This window comes from Haliaeetus leucocephalus, unplaced genomic scaffold (assembly GCF_000737465.1).
Source record: "Haliaeetus leucocephalus isolate CR32 unplaced genomic scaffold, Haliaeetus_leucocephalus-4.0 Scaffold284, whole genome shotgun sequence".
NCBI lineage: Eukaryota > Metazoa > Chordata > Aves > Accipitriformes > Accipitridae > Haliaeetus > Haliaeetus leucocephalus.
Genome location: NW_010972720.1, coordinates 594,331 through 613,353, shown reverse-complemented (window position 1 = coordinate 613,353; position 19,023 = coordinate 594,331). Strand labels below are relative to the sequence as shown.

Here is a 19,023-nt window from a genome sequence, read left to right as displayed (position 1 = left end):
GGCCCCGCCCCCCGCTCGGCCCCGCCCCCTTCGCCTTCCGAGGGTCTGCCGAAGCGCGGGCGGGGCTGCCCGCGCCCGCGGCTTTCCCCCGGGAAAGGCGCGGGGCCCCGTTGTCCGCTCGGGACTCGGCTCCGTTTCTGGGCCTGAGGCCAGACCCGGGCCCGTGAGGGTCACCGTGCCCCTGACCAGAAGGAAGGAGGCAGCGAGGGAGGCTACGGTGTGCCGTCCCGTAAAGAGAAGCGGTGGGCGCTGGGGAAGTGATTCGGACACGGGCATCGGGCCCAGTGCCCGACCGAGGCACAGCTGCCGTGCTCCCTTTCCGTGCTCTCGGCGGTTCTCTCCCACCACGTTATCGCAAAGCGTGCATCTGGCCCAGACTTCCCGATCTGGCCGAATCAACCGGAAATAAACAGGATTAAAATACAGCTAACTGGCATTACAAGATAAATTAGAAATTCTGCGGCAGCTGCTACCTTATTAGTCAGATGAAGTCACCCCCTTTTCACTCATCTGGACTGAAAACAGAATTGATTTTGTACACAAAGCAAGTTGTTTTCAAGTTCATTGGCCCACTAACCTCCTCTATTGTTAGGACACTTCAAGAGTTTATTCTCAGGCAACTGCTTGAAATAACAAACAGCCTAGAAACCAATGGAAAATAACACTTGCTCTTCCTCAACAGGCCTGCTGCTATCGTACAGTGACTTGACTTGTATTGTAGCAGTTTACGTCATTGCTCATGGCAACAGTACTGCTAAGGAAGATCACAGCCCATGAGCAATATGCTCAAATCTGAAAGTTGTCCCTAGTTTTTAGCAAATTGTTACACTTCCAAAGGTCCCTTCCAGCACAAACTAATAAATAATTCATGGTGTAAGTCAGCGTGCTTCAAAAGTGTATCATCTCAAGTTTTTAAATCAAAAAGGTATTTTCAGGCCTCAGAATCACATGCCACATCTACTTTTCTAAATTCAATAACCCTACCCCTTTCAATCAGCATATGAATGTTCCATTTATTCAAACATAAGCACAAGCATAGATAAGACTTTTTCATGGGCCCAGAACTTTGTGTGTATAAAACAGGTAGTTTCTTGAAAACTCCATCTCATTCCCCCTTACTTTTTAGGTTCCAAGCAGAAGAGCCCTTCATATTAATGCCCTGTAAAGCATACAAGTAACAAAAAAGTATGCACGTTTTGCATTGTTATTTAAATATGAACTTAAATCTGCAAAAATGGGGACCTTAGTATGGGTTTTCCAGTCTTGCCTATTAACCTCTCACAGAGAAGGAAAACTGTTACACCAACTGAAAAAATACCAAAGTATTGTACATGATTCAATTGGGGACAGACTTTTTAGCAGGGCCTGCTGCAACAGGACAAGGGGTAATGGTTTTAAACTAAAAAAGTGTGGATTTAGAGTAGATATAAGGAAGAAGTTTTTTACAATGAGGGTGGTGAGGCACTGGAACATGTTGCCCAGAGAGGCTGTGCATGCCCCATCCCTGGAAGTGTTCAAGGCCAGGCTGGATGGGGCTTTGAGCAGCCTGGTCTAGTGGAAGGTGTCCCTGCCCATGGCAGGGGCGTTAGAACTAGATGACCTTTACAGGTCCCTTCCAACCCAAACCATTCTATGAATATAGATCATCAACAGATATCTAACTTACCTTTTCTTTCTTTTTTTTTTTTAAACCAGAGGTACTAAAAATGTACCATATAGAAACTACATAATCCTGGCTTTTAGACAGTAAAAGCATCACACACTTTTATAAACCAGGAAGCCAACTATTCTATAATTAAAACAATTTTTTTAAATGTCTATTTTGGAAAAAAAATACCTAATACTGATCTGTTTGATTTAGTTGATTTGGCTACTGATTTGTAGCCAAATACTAGGCAATACAAAGAATGCATCTCCTCCTAAAATCATTCTTTTCTTTGTTATCTGCTTGCTAGTTTTGTATGTAAAACTCCTAGCTGTTAATCTTCTCTCAGGGAAAATAAATACAAAAATCAACACAAATATTTTTTGTGAAACAATGAGAAAACATGACAAAACAATAACTGGTCATACAGAAGTTTTTAATGTTTGATTAAATCATCACAGTATTCAGAATTTGTACTGTAATGATATGCAGCTCTACCACACTATTATAAATAAAAACATTAAGATCAATATTAAATACAGCTCTAGGCAACATCACAGATTAACAAAGAATGCATTCTTCATGAACCAGTAACTGAATGGTTTTAAAAAAGAAAAAATGCTGACACTTTCCCCCTCCAATCTACCACATTTTTTTTTTTCAAATTAGTAACTTTTTTCAAATTAGTAAGGCGCTGCAAGTTTTACATTAGAAAATCTTTGTTGCACAGCACAGGCACACATTCTTCATTATCAGAACCTCTAGCATATGTTTACCAGAAGACATTTTAAATGTCAACAGGGAAAGCTTAGCAGGTAAGAAGAGTAAACAGAGATGCACAATTTATATGCAGCGCTCAGGATCCATACTGAAATTATAAAACACAGCAGGGGTGTGAACTGTATTTTAATTCAGACCGTACAGTCTGTAGAATTAGGTGCAAGTTAACACAGTACACACAGCAGTGTTTTATGAGAACATCAGACATGGCAGAGGTTTCCAACTGATTTAAAGCAATTTTTATACACGTACGTTTATATTCTTCCACTGTAGGAAAAAAAAAGACAACAGAAATCAGCATCACAGACAACCTCCAGAGTTGCCTTCTGTAAATGGGCCAAATCTTGCTCTTTACAGAAGAAACTTCACAAAGTTTCTTCAGGCTTACACAATGTAACAGAACAAATTTTGAACCACTAGCACTGACTTCATGTGGAAGAATGCAGCTAGTTGCTGCAACGCTCCCATTTCACCATGGCCTGTTTCCCTGTTTCAGTACCAAACCCGTTTTTAATACAGGGACTGATCACCATGAGCCTGCTGGCAAATTTCGCTTTCTACTGGTTCCAGTTGCTGCAAGAGATGTGATGATAAGATGGCAGTTTTATACTCAGAAAAATCAGTAACAATTCAGCAGCGCGCTTAAGCACAGGCATTATTTTGGAGCTTGCCAAAAGTACCAGAATTTCGTTTCAGTATGTTACTGTACTTAAGATAAAAATCATACTGAGTGCTTTGCAAATAAAGACGTTTGAGGTAACTGTGATGAATGCCTTAGAGACAGCTAGGATTATTATTTTAGACTTTTACCATTTATATTTTTGCAGTCTTGTGGGCAAAACTGTTAAAGAAGGAAATTTCATCTAACCCTGTATTATAAAGCATGATTTTTGTCAGCCACATTTCTTAAATTTTTTCCTCCCTACTTTAGGCTTAAAGCATATTGCCTTTTTTCCTCTGCATGTGTTTGTGGTGGTTTGGTAAAATGAATATGAAACAAATTAATCTTGTGATTTGCGAGAAAAAAGTAAGTAAGTTAGGCATCTGTCAGTTCACCTGCTAGCGTGTGTGTTGCTGCTGAATTTTAAAGTCCTGCCAAAGTTTCAAGTACTGGATTCGATTCTGCCCTGCTGCTCACCTTCTGTGGCTACATACCATTTACACCTCTATATACTTGGAAAAAAAAAAAAGAAGTCAAAAGCAATCTAATAATCATAGTTGCTTTCTTCCTATTATTTTTACAACCCTGCAGTTTTTTAAAATAAAATTTTAATACTACTGTTCCAGTTATCTGCTAGTAAAGGAAAAAGGAAATCTCAAGGTAACGGCAGTGAAAGTTACAGTTGAAAATGATCTTATATGCATGTTGGATCATAAAGAAACAATTTCGTTTAAACCCTTCATCTAGTTGTAAACATTTGCTAATCCTCCATTACTTGCAGAGGATTACAAATTATTCTATAAAATCACATTAAAAAGGTAATTAGTTATGTGAGATATTAACTGATTCATATTTAATAGATTTTTTTTAATCCATACAAATATAAATAAAGAATGGTAAAACTTCAAGAAAAATAATATACATTTAGTGCAAGTTATGAGTTACAATTCTTCCTACCATGTCAGCAGTGGAACATCTTTTGTGGAGAAGAAACAAAAATGACCGTTCTCAAATTTTACAGGGGGGGAAAAAGATCTCCAGTGTTGTAGCATGCAATTTTTACCAGATACACGTATACAGAATTGTTCCAGCTCTTAACTAGTAGAACAGCAGTATTTTTCCTTATACTGCACAACATTGGTATATATCATAGTGTTTTCAATAATACAAAAATTGCATAAGACCAGGTCACATTATTGATATTTTCTGCAGCAAAACCAGTATCTTTCTTTGATACGCTAGTTTCATCTGGTTTTAGTTTTTCTCATATCACGACAGCACATGGGTTGAAAGAAGTCTCGCATGGTTCTTGCAAGGTATTACCTGTTCAATCTGTTTTTGTTGCAGTGGATCTGTACTGCCCCGAGCATTTCACGATGTACAAACTGACACGTTTAATGGCACAAGAAAAACCTCCCTTCTTGTGATCGAACCTCAGTAACTCACAGTACATCTCAATATGAGAAACAACTGCTTCGAAAGGGCACACCAATTTTAAAGAGGCTTTGTTACGGCTCAGGAGAGAGAGAAATAAAGCTCCTCTGGAATGTAGAAAGGTGACGTGTAATAATCAATACGTTTCATGAGTTAACACAACAGTTTTCAATGGTAAACAGGGCAAGACCTTTCAGTCTCCGTAAGATGGCTCAATTCAGAATGATCCCTCCAGAAACAGGGACTAATAACACATCTCTTCAATGCTGAAGTACCAGGCTGGGGCTGGAGAATTGCACCACCTCGCACGGCTCGCCCACTGCACTATCATGGCAGACCTGACGTCTCGGGACGCATCCAGTGCAGGGCAGCAGCTCTCCCTTCCCACGCTCCCATCAGCCTTCCTCCTCGCCACATACTCCCCCAGACCAACTCCTGATTTCCAGCAGCACTGTTACGCAAAAACCCAGCTCTCGTCTCTGATTTTAGAAGTATCCCCCAGACTAAAGTGTTGTGCTATTCAACAAATGAACCTCCTCTTCCGTTTCCTCTCTCTCCTCAGCTATGGGTTTCAGTTGAACATTATTGAGGCGGGGTCTTGGTTTGCCGTCTGGGCCATATGACGGAGGATATCTTTTTTTGTTATAATGCCAAGGAGGCGCCTGAAAAGGATAAATGGAAGATCGATATTAATCCAAGCAGGAAAATAATAATGCAGAACAAATCTGTAGCCAAGTCCTTTTTGTTGACAGGAATAGAGCAAAAGTAAACAGCCTGATTTTCTTATTTAAACAAAAACATTTTATTAATCAAAATATTGAGGAACCACCAGTTTGTTAAAAGACAGCAAAGCTGAGACACCATATCAGATGGTCTCTGACAGCTGTAGTCCATTTTAATGAAATACAAGTAATACAAGTAGAGCCCATGACAATTTTTATTTAACTTTTTGTTTCTACAAAAATGAAATTTTGATTAGCGTATGCCAACAAAAAAGTAACAGAGGGACAAAGAAAAAAAGAGGTATGAAAAAGAAGTGATATTAATCCCATTTCATAAGGGAGGCATGTTCCAACCTAGCCATCAGAAGTGACGTACCGCTTGATGGCCCAAAATGCTAATAGCAAATCAAACGCCCCTTCCCTCCATTTTTAAATCATAAGGATCCTTCCAGTCTGACGCACTGGCTCAGGCTGAATGTATTCATAGGAGCACACTGTATTGGCCACGAAACTTTTGTAAAATAAACAATAGTTAACTAGTTTTTGGAGATCACAGCTTTAGAAAATAAATTGTGAATAATGAAAGAAAATTTTCATTTTCCAATTTAGATACTGTGCTCTTATGACAGGGTCTTCATGGCTTTTAAAATTATAACTCTGTGAAGCATCAGAAAGGGTGAGACTGTCCAAAAGGATAATATCACTGGAGAAGCAAAGAGCAGAATGAATGAGCTGCTGCCCTTGTTATTCTGGTTAGTACATTTTGTTTTGTCTTATTAAAGGACGCATGAAATACTTGTGAAATATTAGCATAAAATGAGAACATAATTAGCATGTTTTGCATATAAGCAGCTAAACTTGGTGGGTATGTTTAGTAGAGATGTAACTAGCAACCCATGTCCAAATTAAGACAAAGTCTACCATCTATCTAAGGTTAGTTCACAACATCATGGTTAAAACATCATCTAGATTCTGAAGTCGACAGTTAACATAGTAGCATGCCACTTAGTGGCTTAAGATATCACTGAACATTTTATAAAGGAGTACATTAATTGCTGTCAGTAACAGCAGCAGAATCACAGGACTTTACATAAAATCACAGGACTTTACTAAAAATAAGAATACTTTAAAAAAATCTTGTTGATAGAGGGGGATTACAGGGAAGATCTAATGCTGTGATACATTAAAAACATGCTTGGCTTTGCTTCTCAAAAGACATTGATACTTACTTTGCTATTTAACAGCTATTTAAAGCTGTGAAGATCAGAAAAAGGAATTGGCATATACAAAAATCTTAATTTGCATTAGGCAGGGAAAAAGTATTCCTAGCTGCATGCTTTCCCACCTGGGGAAATCAGCAGTTCAACTAGATGGATCTATGTGATCTCAAGAACAAAAGTATCAGAAAGTCTACTGTTTACTTTCCTTTAATGTTGTGACTAACAGTACGTCCATATTAACAGCTTCATTTCTACAAAAGGGTTTTGCACATTTTTTTTAATGTTTTAATACAAATTTTTAGCATAAGATGATTTCATTGTTCAGCCGATGTCATAAAAGCCCTGAACAGTTCACAAGTTTCATGCTTCCTGACTTCTAATGTGTCTAATTATGAGATCTGATATATCTAATCACCAAGGGTTCGACGTGCTGCTTTAGTTGCTCGAGATGCTCTAATATGTTCTTCTTTGTGATGATCCCCAAGACAATCCTGAAACAGATCATGTTATGCTAATAACTGTGTGTGAAATCAAATAAAAGTTCTAATCATAATGAAAAAGGATTAGAGCAAAACTAAAAAAAAAAAAAAAAGAAAAAAAAAGAAAAAAAAAGAATGGTTGCAGGAAAGCTAATGAGATAATTAAATGAAAAATGATTTGAAAGTCAGTACCCTTTCCCAGACATTGCCTTTTTCCTTTTGCTCCCAAAATGCTGAACACAGCTGGGTCTTCAACCACCCCAGAGCAGTACGTTTCTCATATCAAATACACGTCAGGGAAGCATACTTCATATCTTCTCCCCAAATTCACACCTCTTCAGGTTTTAGAGGCACTGAAACTAAAATCTACTTTATTTCCTTTGTTTAACAATTATTTCTCCTCACACATACAGATAATTATTTGCATTTTAACAAGGCACAATAGATGAACAAAGTAATAACTGTAAAGTCATAACAATTGAGGTTTGAAGCTGCACTACAGAGCGGGGTTATCTGGTCTCCCTAGAAAGAGACAAATTCAGACAAATTTCTCATTCATAACAGTATAAATAAAGAGCAACTCCCTGGAGTGTATATTCTGGTACAAATTAGGAAGGGTGAGGCTCGGTCTTTATATATCTCTTTGTTTGTCACAAGCACCAATTTCTGCACAGTTCCTATTCCAATCTGGATCGGAACCAGTAAGTTGATGTGTGTCTTTATATGGATACATTCAATTTACAGAAAATTGGCCAAAATATAGATCAGTCCTTGATGTCCAACATGGCTATATGCCATGGCTAAATACCACTAGTACTAGTATTTACTATACGATCTTCTTGTAATGGACAGTGTGCTCATGGAATATCACAAGTTTGTAAATTGAAATATGACAACAAATATGAATATCTGAAAACAGCTAATTATTAAAGCCATCCATACTTGCTGCTACTTTACCATAAAATAGTTTAAAATTTATAGGACAGCGTGACACAGCTTTGCATGATTAAGAGTCATTGCATCATTAAGAGTCAATTTTAACATCAATGTCAAAGTTTGAGCACTCAACCACAGCAGAAACTAAGAAAAAAAAAAACATCACAGCAAATATTCTTCATTGAATTTTTATCAACTCGAATTTCCCTCCCCAAAACAAGAATAAAAGCATGTCTGCACTGACTTCTAAGTGTCAGATCATTATGTCCTTTCCCCATCATAGAAAGGTTCTTAAAATCATTTATGCTTCTGAAAACATCTACTCGCTGTTCAATACAGGGATGCATTGAAGAAAAAAAAACAACAGGAAAGCATTTTAAATAAATTTGTTTTAAAATACATCTGAAAAAATACAACTTGGAAACCAATGCGATATAGAAATATTTGCCACTTTTAGCAGCAGTCCTTTTGCCCACAGCGAAACAAAGAAAGCCCCACCTATATTCCAGGTTTCTTGGGTTTTGTCCCATGTACCTTGATCCTAAATAAGGTGCATTAGCAGACAATGTTTCATTCCCCAGATGCCTTAAAAGACATGCCAAAGAGAAAGCAAGATACTATGGTAGGAGCTGCGATGCTGTGTGTCAAGTGTTTAATGCAAGAGGTACAGGAAAGCAGAATGTTAAAGGAACAGCTACACAGAAAAAGATCATGTAAAAAAAAGTAGTTTAGATAAGAAGCAATTATAATGAACATTTATGTTTCCATGCCTAGGTCTGATTTATTTAGTGGGTAATCACATGACAACTCCCTATAGTCTCATTTACAAACAGTCTAAATCTTAAAATTACTTTCTTGAAATATTTTGAAGTGTAGAAACAAAAGTTGCGGATTGAAGTTCCAGAACTAGTAGCAGTTATTTAGTTGTTAGTACTCCAAAAACAAGAGCTTGGTGATAATCGCCATCACTGAACACCAGAAAAGGAGATACTGACTGGATCACTGTCTCCCTCACTTTTATGAACCCAGGTATTTCTAGATGTTCAACAGCTGATACATTGCATGTTGCCAGAACATATATGAACGAGGATATACAGGCCTTGGACTGTGTACCACACAAGACTAAGTTTCTGTGACACAAGTTGCATCTCCTCCACATGCAAGTCGCGCACAGAAAACTTGCTGAATGAGAGCTAACTTTTAACAGAACATCTTAAAATGACTGTCATCACCTGCCTGCTTACTTGGAATACAAGGGAGGAGTAAGAATTTAAGAGAGGTGCCACAGCACAGCACCTTCTTAATGAACCGTTAGGGTCCTCAGTTGCAGTACCAAACTTACGGGTTCGAATACCATGATCCTGGAATATATCCTGGTTCAAATACCCTAATCCTGGAAATGAAAATCACTGTATCTAACAAAATGAACAGCATTGCTGCCACTCGACTCACCCGTTGTGTGTTACAAGGCACTGCCTCAGACCCAGCTTCCGGAAAATATCCACCACTATTTCCATTGGGGTGTGGTCTGTCACGGTGAAAGGGCTCATATCAAGTATGCTTCTAAGCTTCAAAGGTCGAGGGCTTTCTGCTGGAAGCGATGGTGTATGCTGGGCAAAACAGACCCTGGAACTGCCAACAATCCCTTCCTGCTTCTTTCTAGCACTTTCTTTAAGAAAAAGAGGGGAGGGGGGGAAACAGCAGAGGAGGAAGAATTTACATTCTTGGAGTAAGATAATTTAGTGCAAACAGACAGATCAATCAACACTACCAGACTCTGATGTTATTCTCTAGATGCTGATATTCTGATATATGCTATTTTGATGTGTTTCCATAGCCACTGCTTTATGCCTAAGAAGTGTTTGTGCAGAAATCACAAAAACCATCTACCATACAGCTTTAGCCATTCTTCGGCTACTACTTTTCTCACTCTAGTAAATAACTTTTGTTAACTATAAAGAGGTGGAAAGACTTAAAAAAATAACATAGGCGGCTGCTGAAGAAACTGTCAAGGGGAAAGCCAGTCTCAGTTGACAGGCCCCCTGTCATGATACCAATGGCTGTAATTATTGTTGGTTTGAAACCAAAGAACTCATTTCTGATCACTCTGAAAAAGTTGTTTTCTTGTTTATAATTAATTTATTTAGCTTTTTTGAACTGGATCCTCTTCCTTTTCAGGTCTTCATCACCTTGCTGACAACAGGAGCCCCCCCCATACCCTGAACTATTTCACACAATGACTCTCATAAACCAGCCAAAATCTAAGACAAAGCAACTTGCACTGTGCAATCTCAGCAGCTGAAATGAGTCTTTACTGTGAAAGTGTATTATTAGAAGAATGCTCTGCTATTGCCCCATTTACTCTTAAGTAAGTGTAAACTTAAACCCGTATGATGTCTATAATAATTTCCAAGTTTTGGATATTCCTATACGTCCTATATAGTGTATTACCATAGTATACACAGTACTAAGACCACAGGCAAAAAGTTTTACTGAAGTAAACAGTGTTGTGTTCACAAAACATTTTTTTTAAGAAGTTTCAGGAGACTTTTGTGTCTCTTTATTCAGTGTCTTTTACTAAGACATACTTGTCAATGTAGCATCTTAGGAATTACGAAAAAAAAAAAAGAGTAGTTTAAGATGCAACTTCCATCACTGATTTCATGCACCAAATGTTACAGTTTTGTAACATTTTCTTACATAACAATGATTTTTTTCCTTCTGTTAGGATAGTATCCTCAAAATCCACAGAATTTTTCCTGCCAGTGCACACAGCATTGTCACAGGTATCACACAAGTTCTAATACTCACCCAGAGAAAGAGGGCCCAAACAGGGCTTGTGAGCTCATGTGCCCAGGGCCAAATTTCCCATTACACAAATTGAAAAACAGAAACCTAAAATAATTAACATTTTGCTTATCTCTCCATAATACAATCTTAGTTGTTATAACAACACTAAATAACATACTGTCAGAGACAAGTACGATATACATTTAAATTAAAAAATTACTTGGACAGTAATTCTCAAAAAATCCTGCTGTTTTAAAATGAGAATTACTCAATTTTGAAGAAGTAAGTTAGTGTAGCATCACCTGAGGAAAAGAGATACTAGGAAAAGCTTCAAAACAAACAAAAATACCAGAGTAGATGATGTTTTGGCCTACTTCAGTATGACAACTTTTGTTTTTCTGACAAAAAGATTATCATTTTCTCTATTTCAGAGCCTGCTACTGAAGATAATCATATACTTCAATAAAGGAACAGACAGTCTGTGTGAGGTATCTGAACCTGAAATAAGTCTAGAAACACACATTATTTAAGCTATAAATTAACTCAAATTGGCATATATTATCATGCAATACTGGAAGATCATTACCTATTGCAATAGTTAAATCTCTTCTTAGAGCAAAACCCACTAGTCTCTGTGATTCTTTTGACATAATAACAGGAAAACCATTATAGCTGGTTTCGTTGATCAAGTTTTCTATGTCTTCGACTGTCATATTATCCTGCGTCAGAACTGCTAAAGGTGGATCGCTTCTTCGAGGTCTCATAACGTCAGCAGCCAGTGTGGTGTGAGTAAATTCTTCCTTTGCATCCAAGAAAGGATATCCATTCAGTCGGATGTGTGCCTCATAGATGCCTTCCCTACCAAAGGCATCTCCTACCCACTTACTGGTCATGACTGCAGCCATTAGGGGCACAATATATTCCAGCCCTCCTGTTAGCTCAAAGACAATAACTACCAGGGACACAGTCATCCTTGTCACACCACCTGCAAGAAAAATGGTAGCCAGTAACATTCTAGTATCAGATAATAATGAATTTAGAATTCCCTGCCTTCCTGTTGAGAACTACAAACATAACTTTGCCATTAAAGGTCATCTGACAAACATCATTCTGTCTAATACAAACAGGAGCAGACAGGAAAAATTAACACAAAACTTTTAGAAGTAAAAAAAAAAAAAAAAGCTTTAGGGAAAATTCCTAGAAAGTTAGAAAATAAAAGGATTTGAAAAATATGTGCTGTTATTTCTTGTAAACTAAGAATAAAACTATGTATTTCTCCATACCACATCTAGATTAAAAATACTGTGAAATGCAAGGAAATTCATTAAGATAAGAATTTGGAAAAAGAACAGAACGAATGCAGGGAAGTCACAGGTAGCAGTTCAACAGCTATGTTGTCCAAAGGATTAGGAATTTAATGCTGTTGCCAAATCATAAAAGCTAAAGAGAATTCTGAGCTGATGAAAAGAAATCTTTCTCTTAGACAATGGGAAAAGACAGGGATTGTATTTCTCTTTTGTTAGTATTCAAGATGTTTTTCCTGCCAAGGTTTCTGATGCCATTATCTTCATTGAATAGAATATGGTCTTTCTTTCAATACATTCAGAAGTGATTCAAGTTTAACTATTAAAAACCAAAACAACCTCTCCAAAAACTAAATTTGTACCACTAGTTTATTTGATCACTCAAATGCACTCTTCCTTAAGGAAAAGGTCTACTTTTTGCAGAATCTGTACTAATAGCTTTTAAGTTTAATTTCTAAGGCAACAAAGTTATAAGCTAGGACGAGACAAGGCCTTCAAAAAACCTCTCCTAGTTTAGGTGCCCAACTTAAGTCTCTTTCCATGGAGCTGATTTTCAACAGTTTGTAAATCAGACTTGTTCAAAATACCTCAAGCTGGACCCCTCAAATCATTAAACACTTCTGAAAGTTTTGTTTGGACTATGGATTTCAAGAACATTTTTTGCAATTCATGTAGATGTGGCAGCTGATCACGTCACCTCCTTGTAGTAATTTCAACAGTACTTCACTCTGCAGACCCTCTACTTCATAAATTTCAAGGAACTGATTTTTCTGACTGATGCAGTAATGACACCTCTTGATACCAAAAAGAGAAAGCAAACACTACTATTTAAATTCTTCTATTTCTCATCAGTTTGAATTTCACGTTAGTCCTCAGATCACAAGGATCTGATGGTCTCTTATAGAGATGTGAATGTATTATTCTGCAGAGAGAGAAGTCCACATAAAAAGGTGTTCCAAAATGCATACATTTATATTTCCTTTCATTTTTTAATCATTATTTTGGCAACATACAAGAAATCAGATAATTGTTTACTTTGTTATATTTTATTTACCTAAGCACGCAGCAGCACCAACCATGGCATAAAGACCAGGTGTAATACAGTCAGCTCCAACTTCACACCACTCCTTGAAAATGAACCAGTCATGATGGTAGTAAGCCAGCTGCTCCACTGCAATTCCTACAATCCTTCCTGCTATTGCTCCAATTGCCATACTAGGTATGAACAACCCAGATGGAACCTGTGACAAAAACGTAAGAACTACTGTCATGCTGATGGGAACATACCTGATGCATTGTTTTGTAAGTAAACTTTTTTTTTTTTCCCAAAAGAGATGCAGATACTCAAATTGTCAGGTTAAAACCATGTAAATTGACCTTGCAAGGTTAGTAAAACTTAACACAATGCTATTGATACCTCTGATCAACCCGGCTGGCTGAATCCATTTTATGAGCACATTTGTTTATATTTTACTGTATTTAAAAGCAAATCTACCAATACAGGACCACAAACCAGACTCTCAGTGGCAACAGCACAATTCTTACCATATGTGTGTCCAATCTAAGCTGTGTTACTAGTACTGAAAAGTCTTCCTTACAACTTCCCATCTCCCTTATTACTTCATGCTTCTCTGAGTCAACATTCACTTACTAAACAAACTTTGCACATACGACTGCCTTCCTAAACTGCTTCTTAAAACTGCTGTAACTTAGAAGGCCAACTAAACAGGTGATTTTTAAAAGAGGCTTTGCTTACTATATTGCAGTTTCCCATACAAAGGAGTGTATATAGAATGCTAAATACACCGAGAGAGAAAAAGGCAGGACAACTCCCAGTGCAAAAAGTAGATAACGTTACTGTAAAAAAAAAAGTTCCTACTGTAATTTTAATTATTTAAACTGTTTTTCTGTTACTAACTAAAAACTGAAAAGGCCACACAGCCTTGTTATACCAATGTGGCTTAGTAAAATATTATTGCAAATCTTGCTTTTATCAGCAGCTTCATAAGGAGTGAGGGTTCATCTGAGAACCTGTTGTTGTGTAACTTTTCTCCTCCTTAGGAAGCTAATCTTCTTTCCAAAAAACATACTGGTGTCTACATATCTCATTAAACTGGAAATGCCCACTGCTTCTCCTCATAGCAGTTGTTAGTATCAAAATATTTTCTACTGTGACTGAGGTACAGATCTGACTACAAATAAGTAGTAGAATTTTTACTTTTTGTCTAAATGCACCTAAACCCATCTTGTCAAAATAACTTCATTAAAAAAAATTGCACTCCTGGTGTAACAGGACACATAATTTAATTTTTTTCCACTGTACAGCTGTGAAATTTAAGTATTATGCAATTCCAAACTATAGATCTTGCCACGGAATCCAATAGCAGGTGCAGAATTGTATTTCAGAATCTACTCACATTACTGGTGTTATTATTGTTATTATATTGCCAATATTTACGGTTGCAAAGATGATTTCTAACAGACAAACCAAGGACAAACAAACATAGCAAAGCTAGTGTTTGAAAGGCAGCAGCAAAGGTTTTGGGGAAAAAGTTTAATTATCCTTCAGTCCCGTCCTGAATTACCTAATATTTCAGTGCTGACAGAGGCAACTATTCAATGCTATCATTTTAGTGTAATATCCAAATTGTGCATTTATACCACTATTGTGATTTCCCACAATTAATCATGTATCTAAACCCCTTTCTAACTGTTAAAATCCAATTTTTTTCCTGAGTGAAATTCTTTCTTGGTGAACACCCGGAAAAAATAACATTTCAGATATAAAAGTAATTATATAAATCTTTGAAATTGCCTCAGACTCTAGTCTGCTACAGCAGTATGCCACAGAAATTCAGTCACCACATGGAAATGACATCCAAATTGTTTCTGGTACTTGGTTAACATAACTTTTTTATGCATCTAGCTCCTTCTCTTCTTTCCATCACACGTGGATAACAGTTACAAGTCTAACAGTAATTATGATTTTACAGCTGCATTCATTTGCATAAACCTCTGAATCACAAGTCACAAAGTAGAGAGGAACCTTCACTGAGAAGTAGCAAGGAAAAAAAGTTACGTTCTACCTTGTCTCAGCTTTCTTCTCCAGTGCATGCCAACCTAACTCAAGTTATACTACAGAGGAAAAGATTTGTTCTGTGGCACATGCATCATCTTTGAGACAAGCAAGGAATCAGGATATGTGTGCGACTTTCCACTTCTTTGGTAGTGCATACCAGCTAGGTTCTGAGGCAAAGCTGTAATCCCACCCCAATTGTTGATCGTCAGCATTTAGACACGTCCCAGTTTTGGCTGGGATAGAGTTAATTTTCTTTCTGGTAGCTGGTATAGTGTTATGTCTTGGATTCAGGATGAGAATAATATTGATAACACACTGATGTTTTCAGCTGTTGCTAAGTAGTGTTTAGACTAAGCCAAGGATTTTTCACCTTCTCGTGCCCAGCCGGCAAGAAGGCTGGAGGGGCACAAGAAGTTGGCACAGGACACAGCCAGGGCAGCTGACCCAAACTGGACAAAGGGGTATTCCATACCATGTGACGTCATGCCCAGTATATAAACTAGGAGGAGTTGGCCAGGGACGGTGGATCACTGCTTGGGAACTAACTGGGCATCAGTCAGCAGGTGGTGAGCAACTGCATTATGCATCACTTGTTTTGTATATTCCAATCCTTTTGTTATTATTGTCATTTAATTATTGTTAGCATTATCATTATTAGTTTCTTCCTTTCTGTCCTATTAAACTGTCTTTATGTCAACCCAGGTTTTTCACTTTTTTTTCCCCCAATTCTCTCCCCCATCCCACTGGGTGGGGGGGAGTGAGCGAGCGGCTGTGTGGTGCTTGGTTGCTGGGTGGGGTTAAACCACGACGACACAGTAATGAGTCTACTAATAAGAAGCAGTACAGTATACATACAAAAGCCTGAAAGGAAAAAAAAAAAAAAACCAAGACAAAAAACCCAAACCACTGCCATATCAGCTTCTTGGTGATCCCTGTTCACGGCAGTAAGAGCAGCAAGAATCACCATGCTCCACAGGCGGCAGCTAAGTTGCTTTGCTTACCTCACAGGAAGACAGTTCCTGTGGGGGAGACATCTGTTTGCATATGGCTACAGCTCCAGGAACAGACCTGGAGAGCCCAGAGGATCCCTAATAATGATTTAAATGACAAAATTGGCTTTTTTTGTTTTTCCTTGGAATTTTGAATTTTCTTCTCCTTTCATAGAAATAAAGCTTAAAATCCAAGAAATATAACATTAAAGTGATGCCCCCTTCTGCAGATACTGGCTGACATTCTAAGCAGCCATATGCTTTAAAGCTTCAGAGAAATGTATGTAGCACAGTCCCATCATTGACAGCAGCATGACTCTTTGCCTATTGGCAAAGTAATAAATATATTCTTACAACTTCACAAAAATATTTCCACCAAATTGCAGATGCTGAAGTTCTGAGAAAATGAACCAAAACCAAATGAAGTGTAAGCTCTACCATTCTGTAATCTAGTGAATTCTAATACACAAAATGTGATCCTGTGGTGACAACCCCATGAGAAGGAGCCAGATGCACACAAACACATGAATGGTAAAAAAAATGTTAGAATGCTTAGAAGTGCAGAGCCCCAGATATAAGTAAAATACAGCATGTGATTACAAACCAATACAACAGATTGGAGTGGTCACATTAAAGAATAATGTCTGAAATTTTGACCTGTGGAAGACTAGCAATTAAAATACACACAATGGATTTCTCTTACCCATCAACCAACATATGGGAAACAACCTCAAGTAACAGACTGCAACATCTTCTAAGATATCAACACATGAGAAACAACATAATATTGTTCTATCAGTCGCAGAATGACAGAATGGTTGGGGTTGGATGTGACCGCTCCAGATTGTCTACCTCTGCTCAAGCAGGGTCTACTACAGCAGGCTGCCCAGGATTGCATCCAGTCAGGTTTTGGCTATTTCAAAGGTGGAAACTCCACAAGTTCTCTGGATAACCTATTCCAGTGTTCAACCACTCTCACAGTAAAGAAGTTGTTTTCTTATGCATGCAGTTACACAGAACAGCAATGTAGACTTAAAAGTTAATGCCAGTTTAAACACAAATCCTGCTTAGTGAACATTCTACAATACGTTTGTGTTAAGACATGTTTGCTAATGATGTAGTTGCAAAAAACTACAAAGGGAGCCTGACGAGACAGAAAATGATGAAGGCATGACAGTTATACGTCATTCAGAGAACAGCCAGAGCTTGGAGAGAAGCTGAAGAGAGCTCTGAAACAGATTTATGAAATGACCGGGAAAAACAAAAATTATGCTGCTTCGTAATGGAGAAGAAATTCCCATCACAGTCACATAAGCAAAGCCGCTTTCTAGTCATGACATGGAATACTGGAAATTTCAGGAAAGAAATCATCGTTGGCTCCCTTTGACAGTCTGCAGTAATTACATTTATGTGATAAATGAGGAGAGGAGATTTAAAAAAACCCTACAAGTTGTTCAAGAGGTACAGTCTTTTATTCTTCCATGTAACAGAACTAAGGAACCTGAGTGGTTATGTTTGAACTCAGCTGAACTCAGCTCTTGGAAATTTTAGAATCATCCTTATTGCTGAATCAGGCCCATACAAACAGCCATCCACCCACACAGTTACTGTTCCCCATTAAATTTAGCACATGTTTCTGTTCAGCTGAACAAAGGGCTAGTTTGAATTTCATTAAATTTAATATTGTTTTCTACAAGACTTGCTTATTAATCAACAGTAAAAAGACTTTTTTTAGCTGCTGGCTTTGAGAGATGGAAAATGAGAAAGGCAATAATTAAAGTAATCACAGCAGACGATACAGCCACTGCATTCACACTTACCTTGATACCAAAGGTGAAGACGGTCATGATTATTTTAAATATGAGTGCTAAACACAACTGCCATATAGCTGAATAGACTCCAGTGCCTGCTGGACGGTCAGGAATATCATCTACTATTTTGCTCGCATTCATATCATTTCTGTAGTCACAGAGGGAAGAGGATTCTAATGGCCCACAGTCTGTGAAGAGCTCCTTAATAAGCTCACTGGTGTTTAGCCTTGTATATGGATTAGGAAATGCAATGACAGCTGTTATTGCTGCAACAATAATAACCTCCAGGACAGGATACTTCCCAAATTTTGTAGATTTGCGTCGACGACACCATGCAATGTTTGCTCGGATGAAAAATGCTCCCCAGAGCCCACCAAATACTCCCAGAAGAATAAAAGGAAGCAGTTCAAAAAGGTACCAAGGAGTGTGATACTCCACATAAAAAAGAACTAGGCGGCTATTACCAAAAGGATTGATGGATCTTAAAACAAATGCAGCTACTAAAGCAGCAAAAAAAGATCTCCATAAAGTTTTCAGTGGGAAATAGTAACTGACCTGCAAAAGGCAATACATAGGAATTATTAGTGATTCAATTAAAAATACTGGAAAGACTGGTTGATGCACATGTTACAGTACTGCTGCTCACATGGTATATGCTAAAAAAAAACCCCAAACCTAGTCTTATTATCAGTATTATTCCTATCACTTGGAGCACTGGCACTCCAGAACATACTACATCATTTTTAAAAAGCTCTATAACAATTCATACTTATATCAGTTTTAAAGTCAATACTAAAGCAGTATTTAAACCACTGCTGTTTTAAGACTGTTAGGAAATAATGCATAGTATTTTATGTTTAAAAGCTTCTCTGTTTATAATTATCTCTTTCTAGCATTCATAAGAACCAGACTGCATACTAGTTGCTCTCTCAAATTTCCTGCTAATACTGTTTCGTCTCCATTCAATCTACATTGAAAGGTTTCTGGCAGATGTGTTATTTTTATGAAGTATGACTAAAACATTAAAAAAAAAATCCTCAGAACAGAACATGCAGTTTCATACTTAAGCCCCACATAGCTTGATTTGAATTTCAAGAGTTTTCTTCTGAGCTTTTTTGGATTTTTTTTTTTTTTTTTTGCAACAAAGGAATTCCTCAAAATCCCCTAATGATA

The 19,023-nt window shown here is 37.6% G+C and overlaps 1 protein-coding gene across 6 annotated transcripts in view; it reads right to left on the bottom strand.

Annotated features, from left to right (window-relative positions):
* Positions 1–2,064: 2,064 nt before the first annotated feature.
* CLCN3 (chloride channel, voltage-sensitive 3) overlaps positions 2,065–19,023 on the bottom strand; it is a 59,636-nt gene continuing 42,677 nt past the window's right edge. For 3 of the 6 annotated variants that reach the window (XM_010569947.1, XM_010569952.1, XM_010569949.1), the window contains 6 exons: positions 17,860–18,405; positions 13,026–13,212; positions 11,254–11,652; positions 9,330–9,546; positions 6,878–6,953; positions 2,065–5,182 (listed from right to left, as the gene is read on the bottom strand). In XM_010569947.1, the coding sequence (XP_010568249.1) occupies positions 5,024–5,182; positions 6,878–6,953; positions 9,330–9,546; positions 11,254–11,652; positions 13,026–13,212; positions 17,860–18,405 (1,584 nt within the window). In that variant the 3' untranslated portion in view covers positions 2,065–5,023. The remainder of the gene's footprint in view (positions 5,183–6,877; positions 6,954–9,329; positions 9,547–11,253; positions 11,653–13,025; positions 13,213–17,859; positions 18,406–19,023) is intronic. The other 3 variants (XM_010569950.1, XM_010569951.1, XR_774510.1) reach the window with 2 other exon arrangements.